Here is a 26,467-nt window from a genome sequence, read left to right on the forward strand (position 1 = left end):
TTTCTAGACAAGACTGAAATAAATCTCTGCAAATTTATAGCGACACGATCTCTTTCAAAATTCTGGTATCATATTTGAAGAAATTGCTTAAAATAGATTTAAATTACTATTTGTCTTATCCAGATATATCAAGCTTATATCTTATTGATTTTGTTTACTGTAAATGTTATCTTATATTTTGTTTACTGTAATTGCAAAGTTAATCCATTACTGACAATTGCGAGCCTGTGCTTCCTGGTTTCATCTATTCAGGATAAAATTTCATATTTTGACAGTTCGCAGCATCGATAGAAGATGTAAAGCAGAAATACGTTATAAAGAAAAGTTTTTGCTTTAATGACATATTGTACGTTTGCAAGTTTGTGTAGTGACACAATGTATGTGTTCCTCATACTAAATATTTCTTGGGTTAGGACAAGATACCTCACCTTATAATTAAGCACATGCACAGTGCTTTGGATTCCACTTTAAACACACACACACATATATATGTGAGGCTGAATTTTGTACCCACCCAAATGAAAAACATTCCTGCACCACTGCTTGTGGACTTCTATTTCTTGCAGGCGACATTATGTAACACACCATAATGTGCTGGTTACAGATACTGTAATCGATATTTCTTTCCTGAAGAAATAGAATCCTTTCATTCTGAAATCAAATATCCTAGACCTCTTACTACATACTGAGCCCTAGTCAGTGCACCTACTCTGTTTTTTTTTTTAATATATGTGGATGTACAACAATTTCCAATTTTCGTCACCTTCAAAACTAAGACAATACCAGTATATTTCAATACGCTAGGATTAGAAGTTTAAATTTGAAATCTAATTGGAATTGTAGGCACAGAAGCCTGATTAGTTGTTTCTTATGAATACCTCTTTAAATACTTTTAATTTCTCCTATTATTTTTGATTGTGTTCCGTTACTTAACTTTTACCTCTATGTTAATCACGACGACGTGGATGAGTTATGTTCAGATTAAAACAGATGACAGAGCAAATATAACAAGGCAAAGCCACCTTTTTGCAACCTAATGACACTTTACTTTACCACAACCATTGTATTATTTTAATCATTCTTGAACAATTGTACTAGAGTCAGGGACACTTCTGGATTGTAAAGAACCCATTAAAAGTAAATGATGATGTTACAACCCAGAGGTGTCCATGGCTATACAAATAAACACTATATTAGGCAAAAAGAAATTACAAAATAGTAGTAAGTATATACATACCTGATGTACTTGTGCTTTCAATCTCGGTTGTTGTTGGGGCTGGGGGGAGAAGAAAATATTTTATGTAAAGTAATATAGATAAAGCAACATTTGTACTTTCTCTTTCTCTTAATGTATGAATTAGAACAAGAACTTCACTCAGTTTCTTTTGCCTAAAGGCATTGAAAACCATGTTTTAACCTTTATTGCGATTATTGCGGAATTTCAAAATAAGTAATGTTCTTCATCAGCCATTATAATAATAATTAGAAGTTAATTATTCCCACTCGGAACTAATGTATTTTCCTTGTTTGACCAAATATATTTTAATCAAAAACATTTGATAATCCCAATATTCATGTTCTGTTCACGACATGGTATGTGGTATTTCATCCATTTCATCAAATCATCGCTCATCTTCTTTAACTTAATTATCATAATATACATTAAATAAGCAAAGTTAAATAACCAATAGTGGAACACCATGGTGGTCAAGACTGCAGAGTGTCTGACTGTCACGTGGGAGACCTGGGTTTGATTCCTGGGATAGGTGATTTCAAGTAGGACTTTTTCAGACCATGTCCCTGCATTTAGCTGCTATGGGGTTCACTCAGTCTGAAATAGAATGGGTACCTTGAAGGTAAAGACAGCTGTAACATGGTGCTGAACACATCACCTCGTGAATGTGTCGAGGCCCTATCTCCAACCCTCCAGGAGCATTGATAGCTTGTTGCGATGTTCAGAGGCAAGCTTTACCTTTACAATATAATTCTCATAAAAGATTCTCTTGGGCTATGAACCAGGTGAGTTGTGGAAAAGATTCCCACAACTCACCTGGTCGATAGCCCAAGAGAATCTTTTTCATCATTTGTCGCCAGGAAAGCTTCAAGTCTTACTTCATAATTCTCATAGTTATGCACAATCCATAAAGCAATCACTATATGGGCTGCAAGGGGAGCCCAATATATCCTGAGGCTCACCTAGAAGGAAGTGCCAAATGTGTAGCCTATTTTTCGACATAGTTTCCTTGCAGGTGTACATACTTTCGCTAGCCCTTCTCTAGTGCTCTGATCCCAGTCTCGTAGAAGATTGTCAAAGTAGTCACCCACTGATGTCATCATTACAAACAGAAATCATTGAACAAATATAATAGAAGTCTTGCAGAGATATTAAGTGAAGTAAAATTACCTGATGAACTTGTAGATTCACTGACTGACCATGTTGTATCTGAGAATAAAGAAAAAAATAGGAAAATATCCTGCCTGTGTCTGAGAATACAATTGGAATTTACAAGAATAAGTTATTTTAATGATAACTCATGCATAATAATCATATTATAATGATCATTAGTATAATTTGACTCTTTCCAAATACTTGTAGTTTTATTTAACCATACAATGGACTATTATCAATTATTAGAAAAATATAAGAAGTTAAATTACCTGATGTGCTGGTGGACTCAGTCTCTGTCGTCGTGAAATCTGAAGAATGTAAATGAATATTTTTATCAAGATTTCCTCAAATGCTTCTCAAAGGAATTGAATTAATAGAATGGCATTTCTGGTTTACATTCTGTTTAGTATGTTGTAGGTAATTATTTTAAGTACAACAAGTATACATATACAGATACAGATAGCAAACAATTTGTTCTAACACTATGAGTTCTAATCCTGTATAATTACAACAATATATTTTTATTTGAAAACTCTTTTTCGACTTTTGCCATATTACTGTTTGAATTTTTCACCTAAAATGAAAGTTTGTCAGTTTCATATAATCGCCACTATCCTAATCGATGTTATCAGCCAAAATGTGGCAGAAATGCAAGGTCAAGTAACAAAAAGTACAAAATTGAGAAAAAATTGGTTTATATCTGCTTTATTTGAGTGACACGAGGTGCAGTGAGGTGTTATTTTCTTTGTAATAGGTGTCACATATTCAAGTAGCAAAAATGTCCACTGTTTCAGTTCATTAATACATTCAAAGTAAACTAAAAAAAATATTTAAGAATAAATTGTGTGCTTTGTATTTTTGACAATATTAAGTTAAAGTTCCTTGTATTTCATATGAGATGATGAACAACCCTATATTGACTCAATTTTGTTTTAAGAGGCAAAACAGAACTAAACAAGCAGGTTTGTAACTAAATACTCTTTACCTGTCGTTGTTGATTCCATTTCTGTTGTTGTTTCCATGAGAGCTGTAGAATAAAGGTTTTATTATGTATTTTGTATCTAATAGTTTGAACGTTCACACACATAGATATATATCCACTCAAAATATGAGAAGAAATAAAAATTGACCAGATTATATGTATCAAACATTATTGTCAATTCAAAAATGTATTTAGTAATTAGTACTTTTTTACACTAAATAACAATGTATGTCTGGTGTAGTTAAAAATTACAATTAATTTTGCGTAGGGATTGATTTATTGCCATACAAATTACCACTTGCATGAAATTTCTTCCATTGCTTTATTTTGATTCTATAAAATTTTATAGATTGAAAAAACTCAATAATGATTTATTGTTGTATGATGTGAGGTGTTACGGACTTCACTTTGAACTAAAATTATATTTTTTTCCAATCGAGGCTCAAAACCTTTGTTAAATCTTATGTTCAGCCTTAAAATAAAGCCATTTCAATTGTAAGAAATTTATTAGATTTGGCCATTTTAGTAAGAAATGTTAAATATTTCTTAATGTTTTTCAGAGTAGACAATATGTTTGTTCACCAGAAATTGAACAACTATTTTCAATTTAATTTTTGTAACTTGAAAATATAAGTTCAGTAGGAATCTTAGAATAAGCACAGTTCTGAAAACCTAACATATCCATTGATATGTTAATGTGGGAGTACAAAAGATTACAATAAAATAAACATTTTATTTTTTCCTTTACTTGCGGACACAATTACGGCTGCAGATTAAATGGAAATTAGGGTAAGTACTGTCTTCATTTCTGTAATTCCTTAATATATTTAATTAGCATATCTTTGCTTTGTATTAGGATTTCATGGAGAATTTTTGCAGTGATTGTATTTCTTTCAGTTTCTTGTTGGAATTTATGTATTTTATTTGTCTCTCTTATTTGTAAATGGATATTCCAGACAAATATGCTATGCCACAAGTTATCAATCTATGTATATTATTACTTTTTGTTGAGATTCTCTAATAGTCTTCATTTCCAACAATTTCAACTTGGATAAAGTAACTTGATTTTTAAATTATGGGTTTAAGAAGTAATATGTTTAAGAAAAATACCTGTAGTTGTTGCTATGTCTGACTCTGTGTGATATGTGTTTGTTTCTGGGAAAAGAGGAAATGAGCATAAGTTATATCTCTGTCATCCAGGTAGGTGCATTTTATTGCGTAAATTTATTATAAAAATCCTGAGTTTTAAGTCCAATGGAATGATGTGATATTAAGTACCAAATTTTAGTTTTAGAATTTCTCAGTTTACGTAACTGCTCAATCTTGCCTTTCAAGAGTGGAATGAATAAATTATGTTCATTATTTATAATAATATACTAATACAGAATTAGAAAAGTTGTACTAGTTTTTGACAAATTTATCAGGAATGTTTTGCGAACAAAATTATTTTAGATTGCATTTTTGTAAACCAACAAAGAGGTTCTTTGTTTTCAATTTGTTTTGTTTTTTAAACGACTAAAGGATTTCAATCGAAAATGTACGAACCTTCAGATGTTAATGTTGTAGGACTTTCAGACTCTGTAGGACCTAAAAAAGGAGATTACGTACTCTGAGTATATACATATGGGATTGCTACCAGACAACAAAGGAAAGTCTAAGGGTGAGGCATGTCAAAAAAGTTCGAGCATATCAGCGATATTAGCTAAAACTAACCCGTGGCGACAGTCACTTATAATCATAATTTTGTTGATGGAAAAATGTTCACCTGAAATTTTTACTTTGCCTTAGTTCAAGGATGTATGTTTTGAGAAGAAGAATGCCTCGTGCTTGGTGGATATATAATTATTCTTGTGTAATGCAAAACTAGAGGACACCTCTATCCATGAAAATATATTTATGATTTGTTACATTTGTTTTGCAGTGAAGACTTCCATGTCACAGTAACTGGCCCAATCCCCTTGTGTGGTAGTGTTATGGGACTCTCTTAAAATTATGGCTGCACTCAGCCATCTTGGGATGTGATGACAAAATGAGAACGTAACCACTTGGTTTGACACCTTATTATTACTAACAACACCCAGCAATACTATGTCACTATAATCATACTCAGCACTATCATAGTCTCAGTACTACTATAATTTTAAATGCACTCCAAACAATTGATATGTCTCGTTAACTCAGGAAATGGGTTTTGTTTCATGTTCAGATGCTCTGCGTATCTTGAAAACCCCTTTCTCGGCATGTGTTCCCATTTTGCCAAATGAGCCAGAGGCACATTTATCAGATTTCCCACTAAAGTAAAATTTTCGGCGAAAGGGGAATTCCTGTTTTGATAAATATGTTGAAGGGAGGGAATTTTTTCTCCTGCGAAATTTCAGTTGTTCGAGGCTCAAGTGCACTTCTTTCATTTGGTAAACAGAAAAATTATTTTAAAGCTTATATGGTGAAAGATACCTAGAGAAAAGAAGTACTATTTGTAGTATTTGTGGAGTGAATTGGATGAAACTTACACATAAAAATATTTTTGCCATAACAAAGGCCAAAGTTATTAGAAATATATGATAAAGTTTTTCCACAAAAACAAATCATTTTATTTCAGATTAAGCTTATTGGGTTTTGGTTATTGCTGAATAGCAATATCTATTTATTTATTTGCGTCAAACTAATTTATAAAACATAAATATAAAATGTCCTTATCGAAATTAAATTTTAAAAGGCTGTATCTGACTGAACAATTGAATTTTGTTGAAACTTGCGGTATTTGAAAGATAAATTCTAGTTCTATCATTATTCTTCAACATAACTTCAAAAATATGAATTCAATAATAATACAAAAGAGTAAACAAATAAAACGTAATAACCAGAAACTGAATTAGGCATAACAGATTGTCTGTTGCAATGGAGCGAAATTCATCTGTTGTCTACGATCATCCGGAACATGTCCTAACGTGATACAACACACATCTTATCATGCAGTGTTTCCCACGTTGCTGAGAACTAAATTCTCTTTTCTATTTGAATGTTCGTATATTAATTACTGTTGTAATAAAGTTTACTGCCCCTAGGATAGAGGAAACTCCTGCTAAATGTAATGAAAAAATTGATAGGTTGAATTGACAAATTTATATTACATAATATATTACATATCTATTATTTCTAGTGGTGTTGACGTAACTTACAAAATATTCAGTGTATTAGTATAGATAGACCTGTAGTAAATAGCAACTAAACATGAATAAACTCATAAACATTTTTCGGTACACATAAAAAATTTGGAGATACGTATGTTTTGAATATTTGCAAGTAACTCGCAAGCACGTGCATGTTATGTGTGGGTGTGTGTGTAACATTAAGTGAAAGCAAGGAGATTGATGGAACAATATTCTTAGCATAAAAAACATACCTGTAGAGAATGATGATGTTGGAGTTTCGGATTCCATTGAGCCTATGTAAAGTTGAATAGAGAGAAAATTATATGGAAAATAGTTTAACGTTTTCTATAGTGTTCACATTATACTCTAAAATCTTATTGCAAACTACTGCCAATAGAAAATGTTTGAAGGTATTCAGTCTCAAGAATCCTCACAACTGTGAGCATCATAGTGGTCTAACAAAATTAATAAAAGTCTAGTCAGTGTTTCTATAATATTTTTTGTAATCTACATACTTCAAAATGTATGATGTAACAACTTGACATTAATTCTTATATTGCTTTAGTTTATATAATTAATTTGTTCACCTTCTTGGCAGCAAGTAAAAGTGTGTTAGACTATTCTTGCAATGAAACTTTAAACGCTATTGTTTTGCAGATATTAATTAAATTAATATAAATTAGGAATACATTGAATTATAGAAACACCCTTACATAACTCAATTCATTTAGATTCAACTATAACATCGGTACAAAATTAAATTACTAGATACTAATATGTGTTACATTTAACACATGCTCTTGTGTAATGCAGTGGTCTACAGAACAAAATACAGTAACGTTTAAAATTCATTTGTTGGTGGGATGATTTAGTGATTTTTAACTCTTTTTGTAGTATGTTCTCAACATTAGTAAAAAATTTAGTTGTGTGTTATATCTAGTATTTTTATAACACAGTTAACTACCAAATTTAGAATTCAATTAACAATTACTGTCATGATTTTAAAAATTATATATATTACAGCATTTATGTTGTACTAAATTATTAACACAAAATTTTTCATACCTGTGGACAGTGATTCTGTCGTGGTCTCGAATTCAGTAGTACCTGATGAAAATGTTCTTCAGTATTAGCAATTTTTTTACTAATGAAATGTGCGATTATCTCAATACCAATAAATTTATATTACATAATTATTATATTATAATGTTACTTTCATATTAATTATTAGTTCATAATAAGCAGTAACTACGATCACCCTTTTAAAGAACAGATAGACGTGAAAATATCATAATTTATGTCTTTGTAATTTATGTTGTAGGTATCCTTATGGGATGTTTGTAAATTTCTTATTTGACTAAACGATGTTCTATCTTTTCTTTTTTATAACTAATATTTCTCTCTTTACTCCCCCCCCACCCCAATGTTGTATGTTTCGTTACGTAACAGTATTTAGGATTCAAAATAAGACATTCAACTTACTTTCAAATAGCAATGTAGTTGGAGTTTCTGTCTCAGTTGAACCTGCAAGTAAAACATTGTATCATATTAAGAAAATAATTTCCAACTCATCCCCGTAATTCAATATTTTATACTTAACTACGTTTATGCAGAAAGTACCAAAAACTATTTGAATTTGTTTGCAAACATATTTCATCAATTTGTAAACTTTTACATTTTCGGGTATAGTTTCACCATATATCCATTAAAATGTAATCCATATGTCAAGCCCTTGTATTTTTTTTAGAATTAGCTTCTATTTGGAGACCAAGATGGAATTCTGTTACAATTCTTTTGGAGTATTGCAAATTAAATATATATACACCACTTCCAAATAACTTAAACAGATATCACACAAACAAGTTTTAATTCACCTTGGAAAATAAGGTTTTGAATGTAATGAGAATTTGCATTGATTTCTTAAACTTACACATAGCTGCCAAGAATTTTACACAAAATTGAACGTACCTGTCGATGATTCTGTTGGAGTCTCTGTCTCGGTAAAGCCTACAATAAGTAGATGATGCTTCTTATTTGTTTATCAATCATGCATTACACTAATTACAATTTCAAAAGATTTCTAAGGTTAATTTTTTCTTCTATACAGGGTGTCTCAAAAGTATTAGCGCAAACGTGACACTGGTGAAAGTACACGATAATAGAAGCAAAAAAGTCTCAATAAACATGGGTCTGCAAACAAGCCGTTTTCGAGTTAATCGCGAATGTGTGATTACAAGATGCCACTGACTTCATTGTTTGTAAACGTCGTCCTAGTTGGTAAAATACCAATAATACAGTATGAAATATCAGGAGATCTCATTGCGTTTATTGAACATTCTACTTACTTTAACAAGGAATACAGCACTACTTTAGTATGTTCTACATTACAATTACTGTACACTCGTACCTGTTAAAGAAGGTGTTCAAAGTGTCGTCCTTCCATCTGGTTGCAATACTGTATGCGATTCCGCATTGAGTTTCGAATTTTTTCGAATACCCCCAGATCATTTTGGAATTGGTCACAAGCATGTACAATTCTCGGTTCCAGTTCTTCAACCATGTCAACGGGAGTGTTGTATACTATGCTTTTGAGGTGACTCCAGACACAAAAACCAAAGGATTTAGATCTGGTGACCTTGGAGGCCATGGCAAAGGCCTTCCTTGACCTATCCATCTTTGATGATATCTGTGTGTTAGATGTCGTCTCACAGCAGCAGCAAAATGTGCCGGTGCTCCATCATTCATGTACCACATACTCTGATGTGAATCAAGGGGAACATCCTCAAGCAATCCTGGAAGATCATGCCGCAAAAACTGAAGGTACCTCAGTCCATTGAGTCTTCTTGGAAAAATGTGTCGTCCAATGAGATGATCTCCTAGTACCCCTAACCATACATTCAATGAGAAACGTTGCTAATGTGGTGCCTCATGAATAGCATGTGTGTTTAGTACACTCCAAACATGAGAATTATGAAAATACCATCGCGTGTGAACCCCGTTTCGTCTGTAAATAAAATGTTACTTGCAAAACAAGGGTTGAGTACAACCTTTTGTTGCATCCACTGACAAAATGTCACTCTGGGAACACAATCCGTATCACTGAGACACTGAACTCATTGGAAGTGGTAAGGTTAGAGTGAATTTCGATGTAAAATTCTCCATACACTCTGCGGCTTACTGGCACTTGTGTGGCAATTCTCTTCGTCGAGGTTCCTGGAGAGTGTTCTACTGCTTCCAACACCATGTCCTCAACTTCAGGTGTAATGCGTGCAGGTCTAATACCTGCTCTCCTACTATGTTCGAAGCTCCCATGTTCTTTGAGGCGCTGATGTACCCTAGTAAATGTGCAACTCTTGGGGTGCCTTCGAGCAGGGTATTTTTCTTGGTACAAGCGTGTAGCCTCCCGTCATTGCCGTTAGCCAGACCATACACAAAATGCATATCTGCATACTCTTCCTTGCTTTAAGTTTCCATTTTCACTACGCAGTCCAGCACAACTGACGTGACTCCCACAGTACGATTAGACTGTCTACTTATTGTATCCATACAACATCACCTCTCAGAGATTTTCTGTTTGATTGCAACGCCACCTCTCAGAAATGTTCTGTTTGAATGCAACGCCACCTCTAGGAAATGTTATGTTTGATTGCAATGCCACCTCTGGGAAATGTTCTATTTTGTAAACAAAGAGCAAACCTCGGACTGCGGAAGGAGTAAAGAACTCTGTGTTTACAAAATGCAATCAATGATGGCTTGTAACCACACATTCGCACACATTATAAGCATTTTACCAACTAGGGCGACATTTACAAACAATGAAATTAGTAGTGGCTTGTAATCACACAGTCGCGATTATCTCGAAAATGGCTCGTTTACAGACCCATGTTTACTGAGACTTTTTTTGCTTCTATTATCGTGTACTTTCCCCTGTGCCAGTTGGCGCTATTACTTATGAGACACCCTTTATTGCTGTATAAATTTCCTATTTTGAGTTCCAATTTAACGTAATGAAGAATATTCAATTATTAACTGCAGCGAAAAGTAAAATTCAGAAATTAAATATACACACCACTTTGAAATAACTTAAATATGTATCACACAAACAAGTTTTAATTCACCTTGGATAAGAATGTTTTGAATGTAATGAGAATTTGCATTGATTTCTGAAACTTACACATAGCTGCCAAGAATTTTACACAAAATTGAACGTACCTGTCGATGATTCTGTTGGAGTCTCTGTCTCGGTAAAGCCTACAATAAGTAGATGATGCTTCTTATTTGTTTATCAATTGTGCATTACACTATTTACAATTTCAAAAGATATCTAAGGTTAATTTATTTTTCTTCTACATAGCTCTATCAATTTCCTATTTTGAGTTCCAATTTAATGTAATCAAGCATATTCCATTATTAACTGCAGTGAAAAGTAAAATTCACCTGAAGTATTATATTACACTAATTTCAGTCACTTAAATATCCTGAATTGTGTTTACTGCCACAAACAAATGTTTATTACCCTTTGTTGGAAATAAACTAATGACAGTAAATTATTTTGATAATCGGTTTCTTGAATGCTCAGCATCTTTCCAAACATTGAAAATTTGCCGGATTAGGACTTAAAATGCAAAAGTAATATTGCGTTGCAGAAATTTTCTAAAACATTTAAATGTTTATTTAACACATATATATATTTTCAATTAAAATTTACTCGATATCAATATAAATTAGTAAATGTTCATTTTGTTTGACTACATACACTAGCTGTATAAGTATACAAAAAATATTATCTTGTTGAAAGACGAATTCACACTGACTTATTAATTATGATATACTTATTTAAAATGTGTTACATAAAATACACATATAATGAGGATCGTAACACAATATCTTTGATATAAATGAAGGTCCAATGAGAATAGCTTTAATAGGTAACAAATCTAACCCCTCTATCAAGAATGTTAGCTAATCATACCTGTAGACAGAGATGTTGTCGGGGTCTCGTACTCGGTAAAACCTAAAAATAAATTTGCAAAGTTTGTAGTATGCTAAAATTACTGGGGACATAAAGTGATATATATTTTAGCTTATATGTAAGTGGAATAACAAAAAAATGAGTCCTTAAATAAGTGTAGAAAATTGACAATACTAACAAATTTATATTATATAATTTAAGGTAAGGTAAAGTTGTCTGTGCAAATAGCACCATGCCATCTCCACTACTCTCGATCTTGGTCATTTTGGAGTTGATGTGATCAACACCATTCTCCAGCCGCCTTTATCTCCCAGGTTTGCACCCACGTACCTATTGATTTGAAGTTGGGTGAACCTCAGAGCCACTTTATGTGAGGACAAGGCTGGAAAAATTCAGACTTTAGATCAGATTTTAAATAAAATACATTAAAGTATTCTAATTGTTGAAAATATTTTTGAGTACATGAATTTTGAATTATATATATCCTCTGCTCATCTCATCGTATTGTATTGTATTATATTATGTCAACTAGAAATTTGAACAGCAAAATGCAATTCGTTTATAAAAAAAAACTCTATCTTCAGGTGATAAATGTGAACATTCTACATAAAAATTCAAGTAATGTAATTTTTTTGACATCTGGGAAAGTAAAATAAACTTCAGATGTATTGTAGAAGAATATAAGAGATTATAACAATAGCATTAGTTTATTAAATTGCACATGCATTGTAACAAAACAGTTTAACATACCTGTAAATAATGATGATGGGCTCTCAGATTCGGTATAACCTAGAAAGAATATATTTGTCATCATATGTACACACCATATTTTAATATGTTTTTATTTACCTTTTGTTTTTATGTACTTCTCAAAAATAATCACATGATTCTTATTTTTAAATTTATTTTATTTTAATTTTAGAAGAGAATATTAAGCGTGGTACAAATGTCATTTTAATTAATTCCTTGCTTTTATCTAAAAAATAAATATACTAATTATATTTAAAACATTGTTTTGGAAGAAGAACATTATTTAATATTGGATGCAGCTAATTTATACAACTATAAAGTAAGAATCACATAGAATCATACCTGTAGTTGTTGCTGTTGTTTCGGTTTCTGTAAATCATAACAAAAGTAAATAATTCTGTTCTGTGAAACCTTCTCAGAAATGTAAATATTGGAATTTTAAAATTATGGTCATAAATATGTGAAAATCGCGAAATTGAATTGAGAACATGACATAAAACTAAATATGAGTACATTGTTATTTGTCTCTTAGCAATGCAATCTATTGTTTTCATATTAAGATAGATAAAGTTGACGAACAGAAGGAACTTGAATTACGATATTGTGTTTCTAAAGAATATGAATGCTCAGAATATATAATTTTGTGTGTTTTAAGTCTACTCTATGCTCTGATAAGATAATAAAGTGTATCATTTTTAACAATGTTTTTTTTTCTTTGGATGAAAATATCTACATATTTCTCTGTCAGTCACATGTCTGCTTTGGAAATGTGACAAATACAATATGTCGGTAAGTAGGCCTATCTGAAACAAATAATAAATCTCAAGTAAAAATATAATTACCTGTGGTTAATGATGTTGTTGGATTCTCCAACTCTATAGAACATAAACAAGAAGTATATTTTATTTCAAGGACATAAAAACTTCATATCAATAAATAGAATTATGCAATATTGATATTAAACTCTAATTACATTTTTAAATAGGTTATGAATGATACCATGACATACTGTGTACAACACACTGATGTAAATTAGATAAAATAAAGGAAAATAAGATCACAAACGTTTAATAATGTGGCTAGATTCAAGCTAAGAATATACTCAAATTAGAATGACATTTCTATCAATGGAACGTGAGCAACAGTCCCTTTTTAGTGTACAAATGAATGGGTCTAATGAAGAACGTTTTACGTCACATCTCAAAATGTGAAACACCTTTCACTATGAAAGCAGATATTTTCTATTATTGAGTTGTCCATAATGTGTGACATGTTATATTGAAGAGATAAGTATCCTATCTGATTGTATAAACATAAGCCTGCCTTCACAGCAAATGTGGTACAAAAAGTTATAATCTTATTTATAACATTACTTATAACAGCAAGTAGGTTGTAAAAGCATACCTGTTGTTGTTTCGGATGTTGTTTCTTCTGTATGAATAGAAAATCAATTTTAAAATTTATATTTTTACATTGTAATGGCACAAAAAAATAACTATAAACATAGAAACAGCATCACATATATTTGGTGCATTGTTTCAAAATTCGAATTTCATTATGCTGTTTTAATTTATACAAGCATCTTATGAGTTATTCAGTTATATGCATGCTTTTAAAATAATGTAATTTAAACACAAAGCTGTGAAATACCTTAAAATGTTATGCTATATTGAAATTCAAATATTGAAAACTCACCTGTTGTTACAGTTGTACTCAATATTGTTGACGTTACTGCAAGACAAAGGTATTTATACAATATTAATTATGAGTAATAATGAAAAATTAACAGTAAATAATTAATATTAAGATTAAATATTTATCAAATTATTTTTTAGCTAATACGCAAAATTGTTATTCTGAAATGATTAAATCTAAGCACATAACTTTTTATATTTCTTAATGGAATTGGTTGCAGTGAAAACGTACCTTCCGTAGTTAAAGGTGTACTCGATGATGTTACTGTAAGAAAGTAAATCTACTGAGTAATCACCAGTAAGTTAGTTGTGACTAACTAACAATATATAATAAATAGGGCAAGATATAAAATAACTATTAAGCATTTCAATATTCTTGAAATGATCATAATTTAACGTCATAGTAGCCGATGTAGCATACTCAATAATGTTACAATAAGGCAAAAGTACATAATATCAAGAGCAATGCAGAAGTGGCAAAAAAAACAAAAAAAAACACCTTATTCAGGCCAAAGGTGTCATGAGATCTTAAAGATATTTATTTGTTTGCAGCTATTATATCTAAATAGATTTCTGAAAGACAAATTTATGATATATGTATTAAAAGGCATATTCTCAGGTGGTATACCATTGAGTAAAGATATGTTTCTGGGGCATAACAATAATCCAATTTTTGAAACAATATATTTCTCCTGGAACATAACAGTGGGAGAGTTTCATGTGCGGCCACTACAAGAAATACAGATATTTTATCAATCAATGGCTGAGATGTTTCACCACTATTATATCTTTACTCCAACATTTCTGAGGCTTGCCCTGTGTCCGCCATCAGATATTTCTTATTATATTTTGGTTACACTTGTGTACACTGTTTAATATTGATTAGAAATTCTGCGACAATTGGAAATCCTTGGGAGAATTCATGACGGTTGTCTAGACACCACTGTATCCAAATCCAAAACCATCCCTCAAATCTTCTTTTGATATGTCATTGAATATTCAAAAACACGCCGTTGCACATGGGCAACACTGAAGATAATTTTGGGCAAGGTTGTATCCATTCTTCTCATTCAGATATTTCATGAGCCATCATCAAGGAATAGTCCCACAATTCCCTACTTTACATACGAGGTAAGCTGGATACTTTTCTGGCCCAATTTGGAAGGAATTAATGTGGAACGATAGCAACTCCAGTAAATTTACTGAACTCGGAGAGGTTTCCAGGGGACTGTCTTATGTCGGGAGTGTAAGTTGGATGATCCAGCACTTCATAGATCAACTTGTCCAATTTATTTGTGAGATGGGCCTTGTGGCAGGAGCAGATGCCTTGCAGAAACTTTCTGAACTCTACCATTCTACTCACATTACTCATGGAAAAGAAACTATTTACTCCAGGTTACAAAAATATACTCCCTCTGTCCCATAATTATTGTCCGGTGCACCTTTGTTTGTTGTCCCATAATAATTGGTAATCGGCAAGGCGATATTTGTTGCTCGTTGCGATAAAGTCACGTTGTTCCTCTTCACAATATTGAAGACTGATCTACTGTGCCTCTCCTCATGTGTGTGCTTTCCATCTGCCTCTTCGTCTGCAATTCCTGTACTACCATTTTGGCATAATGGACTATAATTATGGGACAGAGGGAGTAAATTTTAACACTGGCTTGTAGCATCTACACATGTAGTTACCTCTTCTAAATCTGAAAAATTTTGCTATATTTATTTTACTTGTTTACATCATTTTTCTACCTCTTTTATTCAATCGACGATTTAATTTCGAAAGTTATTAGACTTACCTCATATACTGAATTTGCACAAAGTATATGATTTTAGCTCAGAAAATTTCTGAGCACTATGACACTAAGTAGTCCCTAACTATTAAGACCCAAAACTTTACCCATGAACTAACATGAAACTCGTCAAGACTGAATAAATACAAGCCTATGAAACATTGAAGCTGAAATTCATTATGATAAAATGTCAGAGATATTCACCAAAAAAAAAAGAATTACCAAACACCTACATGGAAAACTTTTCACGGTTCTTCCACCACACAGTCAAACGGGGCAATTTCTTACCTTCTGGTGGCCCAGTTGTACTAACTGCTGTTGTTGATCCTTAATAATGAAAACACATCTCTAGTTTAGAATTTAAAATAATTGAAATTTAATATTTAAGAAAGTAAATTTAATAAACAAAATTGCATTTCACATAAAGATTATTGTAATTTCAAAATCTTGGATTCTAAAAGATAACAAACACCTCAGTATTTACTTAAAACACACTCTAGGAGCTTTTACAATAATAATTTTGATAAAATGAATATGGAGTTTTCACTTCAACATATAAATATGTATGTAGTAGATCAAATACAAATAACTCATTTTATTTAGCTACCATTATTATTTATATTCAATAAAACATAAAAGTATTATTATCCACACAGAAATTAAAGTCTGTGTGCAAATTTAACTAATATTTTTAGGGTTTCACTATTGTTTAACTCACATGTTAACTCAATTGTTCCTTCAATAAATGTGGTATGTTTCTGTTACATGATTAACTTTTCATCATTCTTTATAATGTAGACACCAATCATATATTATTGTTCATAGGGCGTTAAATTAATGTATCTGTATTGGAAGTTAATAGTATAAAATAAATAACTTATCAAAGAAAAGAATGGAATAGATAATAATACATTTTGACTGTGTATATTCATGTGTACTCACCTGTAGTGATTGATGTAGCTGAAATTCAAATAATACATTTATTGGAAATTTAATTGCAAAATAAGAAATAAATTCCTCAAGTACAAGCCAAACAAACGTTTAGTGTTAATCAAATGTTCATTTTTTGAGAGAGACCATATTCGAACGAAAATGTTTGTTACCTCAATTTCATATTTTTCAGTGCATCGGTACACTTGTTGAGCTTAATGCATTCTACAAGAAATGTAGCTGAGTTTCTTCCCAACACACTATACCAACATAAACCCCTCTTATAGCATGAAATCACTAGAATATTTTTAAAATGCATCTTAATTCTACTTCAAATTGTACATAAGTAATGCTGTTGGAAAACTGTAACAGTAATGTTGTTGGTACTATTTTGTTGTGGTCTTTTTCTTTTTTTGTTTTGTTTTTAACACTAATTATTGTTTCTTTCCGGCTTAAAATGGCTTCTTCTGTACTGGAAATTTCAATAAATAAATAAATAAATTGACGACTAATATTTTGTATGTAATAATTGCCTAAATAATAAAAGTGTTTAAAAATATAGTGACAGTTTGCCTCAGTAGATCGGGGCAAATGGACGTTATGTCACATAGTACTTTATTTTTTAATGATGTATTTGAGACGTTTATGAAGGAATGTGTTTTTCAATTTTATTAGTTGAGTGTCATTGTTTCTTTCGATAATCACAGTGTAAATTATTCGAAATATTTCATTGCTCCACATTTACCTTCAATTATATATCGCTAAGCCACTGTTTACTAAAAATGTGATTTAATATTTAATATATTTATATATTGTTGTTCGAATCATTGTTATTCCCTATTTGTATCATGACTGTTACTAAAATTGTGGAAATTTGGGAAAGCAGAGAATAGTCCGATGAGAAGCACCTAAAAAGAAGATGAGGTAAACTATATGCGGAAAGAATATTCTTTGATAAACAAGGAGCATTAATTTATATGAAGTAAATATTTCCATATTTCAGGATACTTACTTGGTTTAATGTGTGAATCTGAAGGAATAGTTGCAGTATATCTGTCCGGTATAGTATATACGGCTAAAAGTAAAGCAAACTCTATTCAAGGTAAAGAAATGAGAATTATGTTATTAACAGTTAAATTTTGGAAACTATTTCATTTTCCAAAACATTGCATGTAGTGTTTATATTGTTGAAATCCGTTTGCACAACTTGTATTTGTAGCGTATAAAATCAAATATTAATTTGCAAACTTTTAAAAATAACATACAATTTTATAGGTGATTAAAATATCTTTCCTCCATTACTTGTTAATATGAACTACATTCTGGGCAAATTCTGCACCTACATAATTATGTAATAGAAATTATTATTACTTTAGATTTCATTCTTAACTATGTTCTGATGTGGAACAGTATGAAGTCCCACAGAAAGCCACAAAGTATGCATTACTATTTTGTATCTATTTCAGTTGACTTCTTCAGCAACTTACAAAACGAGATCCTATTAATATAAGTTTACTGTAGGATTTCATTGAAGACAAGGAAATTGGAATATGGAAAATAAAATTCTACTTTCATAGCTTAATGCTCTATAACAAATTTAAATGTAGCAGTCGCACATTTCTCTATCAAATTTTAATTGTCACAGTCATACGTATAAACTAGACCCTTAGAAGAATGTATCTCCAGTTCTCAAATACAGGAAAATATTTTAAGTATGTATTCTTCCAATATATTGCTTCGTTTTGGATAAATTTCTCAAAGTTTAAATTAATCTCATAGCTCCAAGGCTAATTACAAACTACAAATAAATGGTAAGATAAATAATTAGAAAATGAATAATAATTTCATAAACTACACCAACAATACAGTAAAACTGATACGTAGTTAGTTTGAATATTTTGTAGAATGATAACTGTATGTTACAATAATTACCTGGACTAGTTGTTGTAACTGGAATAACAGTACTCGTTGCAGTTGTAAGCGGCTGAATTGTTGTAGTTGTTGGGATACGTGTAGCATTGTAGGCCCACATAATACCTGAAAAATTATATTTTAATAAATGATGTAACCAGTATTGGAAAGACAACTTGTATCTCAGCTAAGTGAAAATGTGAATTTTTATCCCAAATGTGCAATAAGAAGAACGTGAATTTTTTTTTCCTCTTTTAAATGTGCATGCAAGATATCACTAGTAAAGAAATATATTGATTTATACCTTTTGTGAAAGAAATTATATTTAAAATGGAAGTTTCTATGTCATGTTAATAATTTGAGAAACTTCTTTATATTTTTCTTGATTTTAACACTGTAACGACAGACGGGTCTTTTAGGCCTGGTTTCAATTTTTATACCTCTTTAATTTTTTAATGCTGCAAATGAATGTGTTCTCCTTCTGTGACTTTTTGTAAATTTCGAAGGCCCTTGAAATTATTTATTGTAATCTTCGGTTATTTATTAAGTTTGGTCAGAAGATGTATTACTCGCGTTACAGACGGATGGGTCCTTTAGGCCCGATTTTATTTTTTAGATATATCTATTCTTTTTTACTGCAGAAATATCCCGCTTCACCTCTGTGACTTTTCAACGATTGTTACAACACTGAAAAACGTATAGCCGGACCCTGTGGCTGAGTGGTTAGCACAATGCGCTGCGACATAGGGGTCCAGGGTTCGAATCCCGCTCGGGCATGGTTGTTTGTAAATGTCCATTCATCAATTTCATCATTTCATCACTCATCCCCATCTTCGCAAATTAGCCAAGAGGCACAAACCGTGAAGTAAAATAAAACAAATCAATCAATCAATTGAAAAGCATATACGGTACCATTTGCCTCTTCAGATTACCCAGGAAAAACAAATATCCTAAGTTAGAGACGGATACTGCGGAAAAGGATTTTTCTTTTTGTTTGTCGACGATAGTCTGTATAACTATTGTTGCTTATTTCAGTTTGTTGGTTTCAAAGCACAAGTGCCGCAATTTTCCGGAACTTTCTGAATGAGTCTGCATGCACACATTGTTTGATGCAGAGCATCTGTGTAGTTAGGACGACGAATTTGTTAGTTCTCACGAGTTCTTGTGTATAATTGAAGAAATACAATGTCTCGCGTACCAAATACACGAAGGCTTACTGCGGAGGAGCTGTAACGCATAATGATGGAGGAATTGGAAAATTCTGAAGATTCCGATTCGATTCTCTCAAGTGATGATGGAGAAGGAGATGTTACAGAGGACCTGGAGCAAACGGAAAGGAATATGGATGATGAGGAAATGCCATTAGATGAGGAAGAAACGTTACTGGAAGAAAACGTAGTTACTAATGAAGCCAGATGGTATATCTCACGCAACGACGAAGAAATTTGGTGCTCCAAACCCGTATCTAACCCAATGGGATGACTCAAAGCATGCAACGTCATAAAGAAAGGCAAGGTCCGACACGCTGGGCAGAAAGACAATGTGAATCTCCTGCGTCGACATTTCTTCTCTTCTTTCGAGAACCACTTCTTCAGAAGATTTGCTCGTGGACCAATAAGGAAGGCCGTTTAGTGTATGTCGACCAGTGGAAGGAACTGACAACGGAAGAGTTGAAAAAATATATTGGACTAGTCATCCTCATGGGCGTATTCAAGTCAAAGAATGAAGATGTGAATGAAATGTATAGTAGAGTAGAAGGTCGTCCACTATATTCTCAAATAATGAGTCGTGATAGGTACAAGGCAATAACTCGAGTAATGTGTTTTGACAACGCTGAGAATAGAAGAAAGCATAGGTCTCCAGATAAGCTCGAACCTATAAGAGATGTGTTCGAGACTTGGACTGTTTACCTCTGAGAAGCATACATTTCTGGTTGCAGCATGACTGTAGACGAACAACTGGTCACTTTTAGAGGGCGATGCCCTTTTAGACAGTACATGCCGTCGAAACCTGGTAAATATGGAATCAAGCTGTGGCTGATTTGTGATTCTCAAACAGCTTATGTTTGGAAAGCTCAAATCTACAAGGGAAAGGAAGCTGGAGATAATAGGGATAAAAATCATGGAGAGAGAGTAGTGAAGGAAATCGAAGGCAGTGGAAGAATCATCACGTGCGATAATGTCTTCACCAGTGTATCTCTTGCAAGGGATCTACTTGCCAAGAAACGTACTCTGGTCGACACGATGCGAAAGAACAAGGGAGAGCTGCCGCCAGAGTTTACTGCCACAAAACAGCGAGTGTGTTGCTCCACTTTGTTTGGATTTCAAGAAGATCTCATGATAGAATCATATTGCCCCAAGAAGAACAAGGTGGTGATTCTACTTCTACATTGCTTGAACAGCCGAAAATCGACGCTTCCACAGCACAGCTAAAGCCTGATGTTATAATTACTTATAATAAAACAAAATTTGGTGTTGACAAATTGGACCAAATGGTGCAAAACTACAGCGTGAAACGAAAAACTCGGAGATGGCCAATGGTTATATTTCATGACATGATCGACATAAGTGCACTAAATGCATTTGTTTTGTATCAAACAGTTCCGGGAGAATTGGGAGCGAAAGAGGGTAGACGTAGAAGGTTCTTGCAGTACCTGGGAACGGAGCTCAGTGGCAAACTAGTAATGGACGAGCAAGCCAACGGGTGTTCAAATGAAGAGCAAGGTGTACAGAAGCAATCCAGAAGGAGGTGTCACATTTGTCCATCAAAAATCGATTGGAAAACTGAAACAGTGTCCTCAAAATGTAAACAAAACAGTGTGCTCAAAATGTAAACAAAACGTTTGTACTCAGCATTCACGTGTCCTATGTTACACATGTTAATCGATGTTGTAAGTTATTTTTAACAAACGGTAAATAATAAAAACATGTAAATTCTTACAAATCATTGATGAAAACCGGACGCCTGATAAAAATGTTCCAAATGTAAGAAAACTATTATACTCAAAACTCAAGGGTTTCTTTTTAACATGTGTTATTCAATGTTTAAAGTTATTTTTTAAAACATGTTACATATTAGAAACATGTAAATGGTTAAATGTCATTAATAAATAACCTGAAACATTATTTTCAGTCATTGATATAAATTAGAAAAATTGAACGCTTGAAAAAAATATATAATATTTCCCCGGGTCCAATAGACCCAATCCGACATTAATGTATAGTCATTGTAGCCGTCGTTATAGTGTTAAAGTCTATTTTGTCACTTCACACTACAAAAGTATTGATGCACATTGTCTTTATACTATGACATGTGATAAATCACATGGATACAAGGAGATTGATTGACAATTAAATTACAAGGCACATGTATTGTTATGTGCACAATGCTAAGCCCAAAATTAAGTGAAAGTCAGTAACTGTAAATATTTCTGATCATATCTTCATAATTTGACTTCTCTAGCTTTGTTAATTATTAATCACTAGCCAATTTGAAGACATGTCTTTCAAGCATCTGTTAAAAAATATGACTAGGATTAAACAATTGTGGAGTTGGATATTTGACAACATTCTTGACAAATCTCAATCTGTTAGCAAGTTTTATCTTTTTTGGAAGTAACTAAAGGATGACAGACAGCACTGTCATTGAGAGACATCACAAAGAATGGGAAATTTTCAGACTAAAAACAATTTCTGACAATAAGATAAAGACAAAAGTCATTGGGAAAATTGTATGTCCTTCGAAAAGACAATTAAATCACACCATCAAACATACTATGTCAAAGAACTTTTACTAAAGAAGAAAATTATTCTTTTGGAACATCCATCTTACTGGCTGGATTTGGCTTCTTCTAATTTATGGCATTTTCTTCAAAATCAAATTTGTACTAAAGTTTAGTTTGGAGTCCATAAAGATAATTCGAAAGTTCTCACCGAGAGCGTTGAATGATTAACTCACTATCTCAATATCAAAATTTCTGGCTTCAAATTCCAGCTTCGACATTGTTACTTGGCGAGTGTCCCTTACTCTATTTCATCTAATTACCATACATCCTAATTGTCGCAAATATCCAACTATGGGAGAAAACACTGTACAATTTGTATATTTCGTTGAATAAATGCATGTGAAAAATATGAAAGTTTGATCATAACCATTTCTATTTTTGTACTTCATAAATTATATTTTCATTCTAACTTTACATCCATATGCATATGCCCACTTACATGTCAAATTAATACTTGGATCGATTCCTTCAGTAGAATTTACAATATGATCCCAGCGTATTGGTTCATTAATAACGGCAGTGCTGACATCTGTAACAGATATACAAAACTGTAATCATTATATGGAATAAAAATCACATCACCTCCAACATGGCAAAGAACGATAGAATGTGTGCGACCCTAGCCACACATCCCCCTGTATATGCCTCATGGCATAGTGCAAAGTGCATGGGGAGCTTTCAAGTAAATAAAGTTCTGAAAAATAAGTATCACATTACCGAAACCATGAATATCTATGAAAATAATAATAATGAAAAAAAATATGTCATTTTGCTTGTTTTTGCCTAACTAAATTGAAATTTCCATTCATTAAAATAAAATATAATTCATATAATACAATTCAATATTAGTGATTAAGCTTTACCATTCACATCTTAAGATTTTTTTATTTAAATTTACAAAACCTACATAAACCACATTTAACATTTGATTTCACTGGTAATTATAAATTTTAAATCGTCTATATTTTTCTTCAATCCAACTGTACTTTTCTAAGAGTTAACTTTGTAAATCACATCCATTGTAAATCGCATCATAACTATTATAAAATACTATTGTATTTACAATAGTTGTAAAGTGGAACTTTTTATACCTGAATAAATTTGTACAAATAGAAATATCATTATAAGCAACAAAATATGAACATTAAGGAAAACATTGTGATTTACAAAGTTTTGAAGAAATATGTTGTTACCTGTAGTTGTTGGAGCAGTTGTGGAAACAGATCTATCCTGACGTTGGCTATTACCCTTCATAGGCATTCTATTTCTAGCTGAAAAATAGAAAAGAGGAAGTTTAAAATATATTTAGAAAAATTATTTCACCCCAAATTAGAGAGAGATTGTGAAAAATAGGCTATGGAGTATACGCAAAGCTGGAGCAAATATCTTTTTCCACCTATTTGTCTACATTAGAGTCAAAGTGATCCATTGATTACATATTAAGGTGTAGCCTTCCTACACTAGACCGAAACCACACATTACATATTCAGGATATATTCATGGTCAAAGAATTCGGCAACATTAACGCTTTAATTTTACACAAGATGGCACAAAAATATCGAATTTTTCTTCTCCATATTACAATAAAATATACTGAATTGAAGTACAATATTTTAAAGGCATGTAGTGTAATGGTAGGGCAAACGTGTTATGTACTTTCAAAGAAATATGTATCTTATTTTTCTTTTTTACGTAAGTAATTTCCTTACCATGACTGCCCTAAACCAAATTTGACTTTGAATGTCAGTGAGAACAATGTATTACAAATATACTTGTTTTACCTTTGTTTCTCAAAACCTTGGGATCTGGTGCTGGAATGTAAGTTTCCTCGTTATCATCATCTAAAGAATAAAGATAAATGAAAACATGTCGCTTTAGTACATAGAATTAGATTAACCTCACACTCTTTTCGTAATATCTTTAATAATATCAATAATATTTTCAAGTTACAGGGATAATTGCTGACTAAAACATATGGAGAACTACTACATAACTGAACAGGCCTGAAACTATGCTACAACTGTATAATTTATATCATACCATCGATCATACATGATTTGTTATGCATGGTCGAATTCTGTGTGTGTGTGTGTGTGTGTATGTATATATATATATATATATATATATATAAAATTAAGGGAAATTTTGTGGGGAAATTATAAATTTATTCATGCACTGCATGAACGAAATTTATATCAAGAAAGCCACGTGACTTCAGAAATAGTTTTTCTCTTGTGTGTTAGTTCACACATTATTTTGTCCATGAATGCATTGTTTGTACCTGTACAGCTCATAATAGAAGGTCCCACACCCTCAATATCAGTGGGAACATTGTTAAGCCTTGTTTCCATGTTAATAAAACATTAGAATGCTGACCATGGCGAAATTTATAATACAAGAAATTATACACTAAAAACGTAACATTTCAACCCTCTAACAGGGTCTTCTTCAGACGAATATTCACAAGAATTTATTGTGTCAGCATTTTAATGTTTTACTCAATATCAGCTTTATCTTGTGCACTATATTCTTATTCGCAAGAAACCTGCGCAGTTGTCATTGAAACAACCAATAGAATTTCTCAAAAGCCACGTGCATTTGTCTATATTGATTTCTTTCTTACAGTGAACACAGAAAAGTTTTTGAGTGTGCGAGAGAATTGTAATTTTAGTATTTTAATTGTTCCTTAATTGATCTACATTATTATCAGGGGAAAAGTGTGAGCTGCTTTAGGTATACATAGTTATACTGTTTCAGGATTCCTATTGAGATAATTCATTTTAATTACCTTAAAGTCCATATGGAATTTGAATATTTGATTGTTAAATGCACAAAGATGTTATTTCTTTGAAGGCCTAATCAATTTTAATGTAAATATTACAACAGAATGGAGAAATAAATACACCAAATTTATTTTCCATTGCATAAAAACTGGAAACAAATATCTATCTATCTTATCACATTGTTTGTTGTATGTTAAGTAAAAAACAATATGCTTATTTTAGACTCAAATATATTTGGTCTAGGAATTAATTCGTGCAGTTGTTACGCACACATTGGAGGTGTAGTTCAAACACAAAATACATAAATACCTTAAGAAAAATATTGTCCATCGCGAGCCACCACTTTCGCCCATCTGTCAGGCAAGTTACGGATTCCGTGGCGAAAGAAGTCCTCATCCTTTGAAGCGATCCAGTCAGAGACCCATTTTTCGATATCTTCTGAAAAAGTGAACTGCTGTTTAATCAAATTGTTATTCATGCAATCGAACAAGTAGTAGTCCGAAGGAGCAACGTCTGGTGAATACGGCGGGTGGGGTAAAACTTCCCATCCGACATTTTCTAAATAGGTTTTGACGGGTTTTGCAACATGTGGGCGAGCTTTATCATGTTGAAAAATAAGTTTATCATGTCTGTTCTCCCATTCTAGTCATTTCCTGGCCAGAGCTTGCTTCAAACGCATTAATTGTCGTCGATAACGTTCTCCATTAATAGTTTCACCAGGTTGCAGCAGCTCATAGTACACCACACCTTTCATATCCCACCATATGCACAGCATAACCTTTGCACAGTGAATATCTCGTTTCGGTTGTGATGGACCTGGTTCACCTGGCTTCACCCAGGCCTTTTTTCGTTTTGGGTTCTCGTAATGGATCCACTTCTCATCGCCAGTAACAATGCGATGCAAAAACACCTTTCTTTTCTGTCTTTGAAGCAGCAATTCGCAAATGGTTTTTCGTCTTTCAACGTCTCTGTCTTTCAATTCATGTGGAACCCAATGTGACATCTTTTGAATCATTCCCATGGCTTTGAGGCGTTTTGAAACTGTTGTTTGATGAACGCCTAATGCTTCTGCAAGTTCTTCCTCTGTTTGACACAAATTCTGATCGAACAATGCTCTCAATTCTTCGTCTTCAATTTTTTTTGGCTGTCCAGGTCGCTCTTGGTCTTCCAGGCCGAAATCACCACTTCTGAACCGTGCAAACCACTTCTTACACGTTCGCTCAGCTAGCGCATGGTCACCATACACTTCCACCAAAATACGATGACTTTCGGTAGCACTTTTCTGCATGTTAAAGTAATGAAGCAGAACACCCCGCAAAAACACTTTATC

The 26,467-nt window shown here is 32.4% G+C and overlaps 2 protein-coding genes across 2 annotated transcripts in view; both read right to left on the reverse strand.

The window, feature by feature from the left end:
• Positions 1-13,688, reverse strand: part of LOC145991867 (uncharacterized) — a 48,577-nt gene extending 34,889 nt beyond the window's left edge. The window contains exons 1-15 of the mRNA XM_083127904.1: positions 13,650-13,688; positions 13,088-13,120; positions 12,588-12,614; positions 12,246-12,284; positions 11,496-11,537; positions 10,736-10,774; positions 8,492-8,530; positions 8,006-8,047; positions 6,775-6,816; positions 4,917-4,958; positions 4,482-4,526; positions 3,375-3,416; positions 2,659-2,697; positions 2,405-2,443; positions 1,238-1,276 (exon numbers count right to left, since the gene is read on the reverse strand). Of these exons, the coding sequence (XP_082984030.1) occupies positions 1,238-1,276; positions 2,405-2,443; positions 2,659-2,697; positions 3,375-3,416; positions 4,482-4,526; positions 4,917-4,958; positions 6,775-6,811 (283 nt within the window). The 5' untranslated portion in view covers positions 6,812-6,816; positions 8,006-8,047; positions 8,492-8,530; ... (4 more) ...; positions 13,088-13,120; positions 13,650-13,688. The remainder of the gene's footprint in view (positions 1-1,237; positions 1,277-2,404; positions 2,444-2,658; positions 2,698-3,374; positions 3,417-4,481; positions 4,527-4,916; positions 4,959-6,774; positions 6,817-8,005; positions 8,048-8,491; positions 8,531-10,735; positions 10,775-11,495; positions 11,538-12,245; positions 12,285-12,587; positions 12,615-13,087; positions 13,121-13,649) is intronic.
• A 112-nt stretch (positions 13,689-13,800) lies between these two features.
• Positions 13,801-26,467, reverse strand: part of LOC145991869 (uncharacterized) — a 58,607-nt gene continuing 45,940 nt past the window's right edge. Inside the window, exons 9-17 of the mRNA XM_083127905.1 lie at positions 24,136-24,195; positions 23,548-23,625; positions 22,794-22,883; positions 18,592-18,696; positions 17,672-17,734; positions 16,672-16,689; positions 16,018-16,056; positions 14,172-14,204; positions 13,801-13,805 (exon numbers count right to left, since the gene is read on the reverse strand). Of these exons, the coding sequence (XP_082984031.1) occupies positions 13,801-13,805; positions 14,172-14,204; positions 16,018-16,056; positions 16,672-16,689; positions 17,672-17,734; positions 18,592-18,696; positions 22,794-22,883; positions 23,548-23,625; positions 24,136-24,195 (491 nt within the window). The remainder of the gene's footprint in view (positions 13,806-14,171; positions 14,205-16,017; positions 16,057-16,671; positions 16,690-17,671; positions 17,735-18,591; positions 18,697-22,793; positions 22,884-23,547; positions 23,626-24,135; positions 24,196-26,467) is intronic.

Source organism: Lepisma saccharinum, chromosome 8 (assembly GCF_977018435.1).
Source record: "Lepisma saccharinum chromosome 8, izLepSacc3.1, whole genome shotgun sequence".
Taxonomy (NCBI): domain Eukaryota; kingdom Metazoa; phylum Arthropoda; class Insecta; order Zygentoma; family Lepismatidae; genus Lepisma; species Lepisma saccharinum.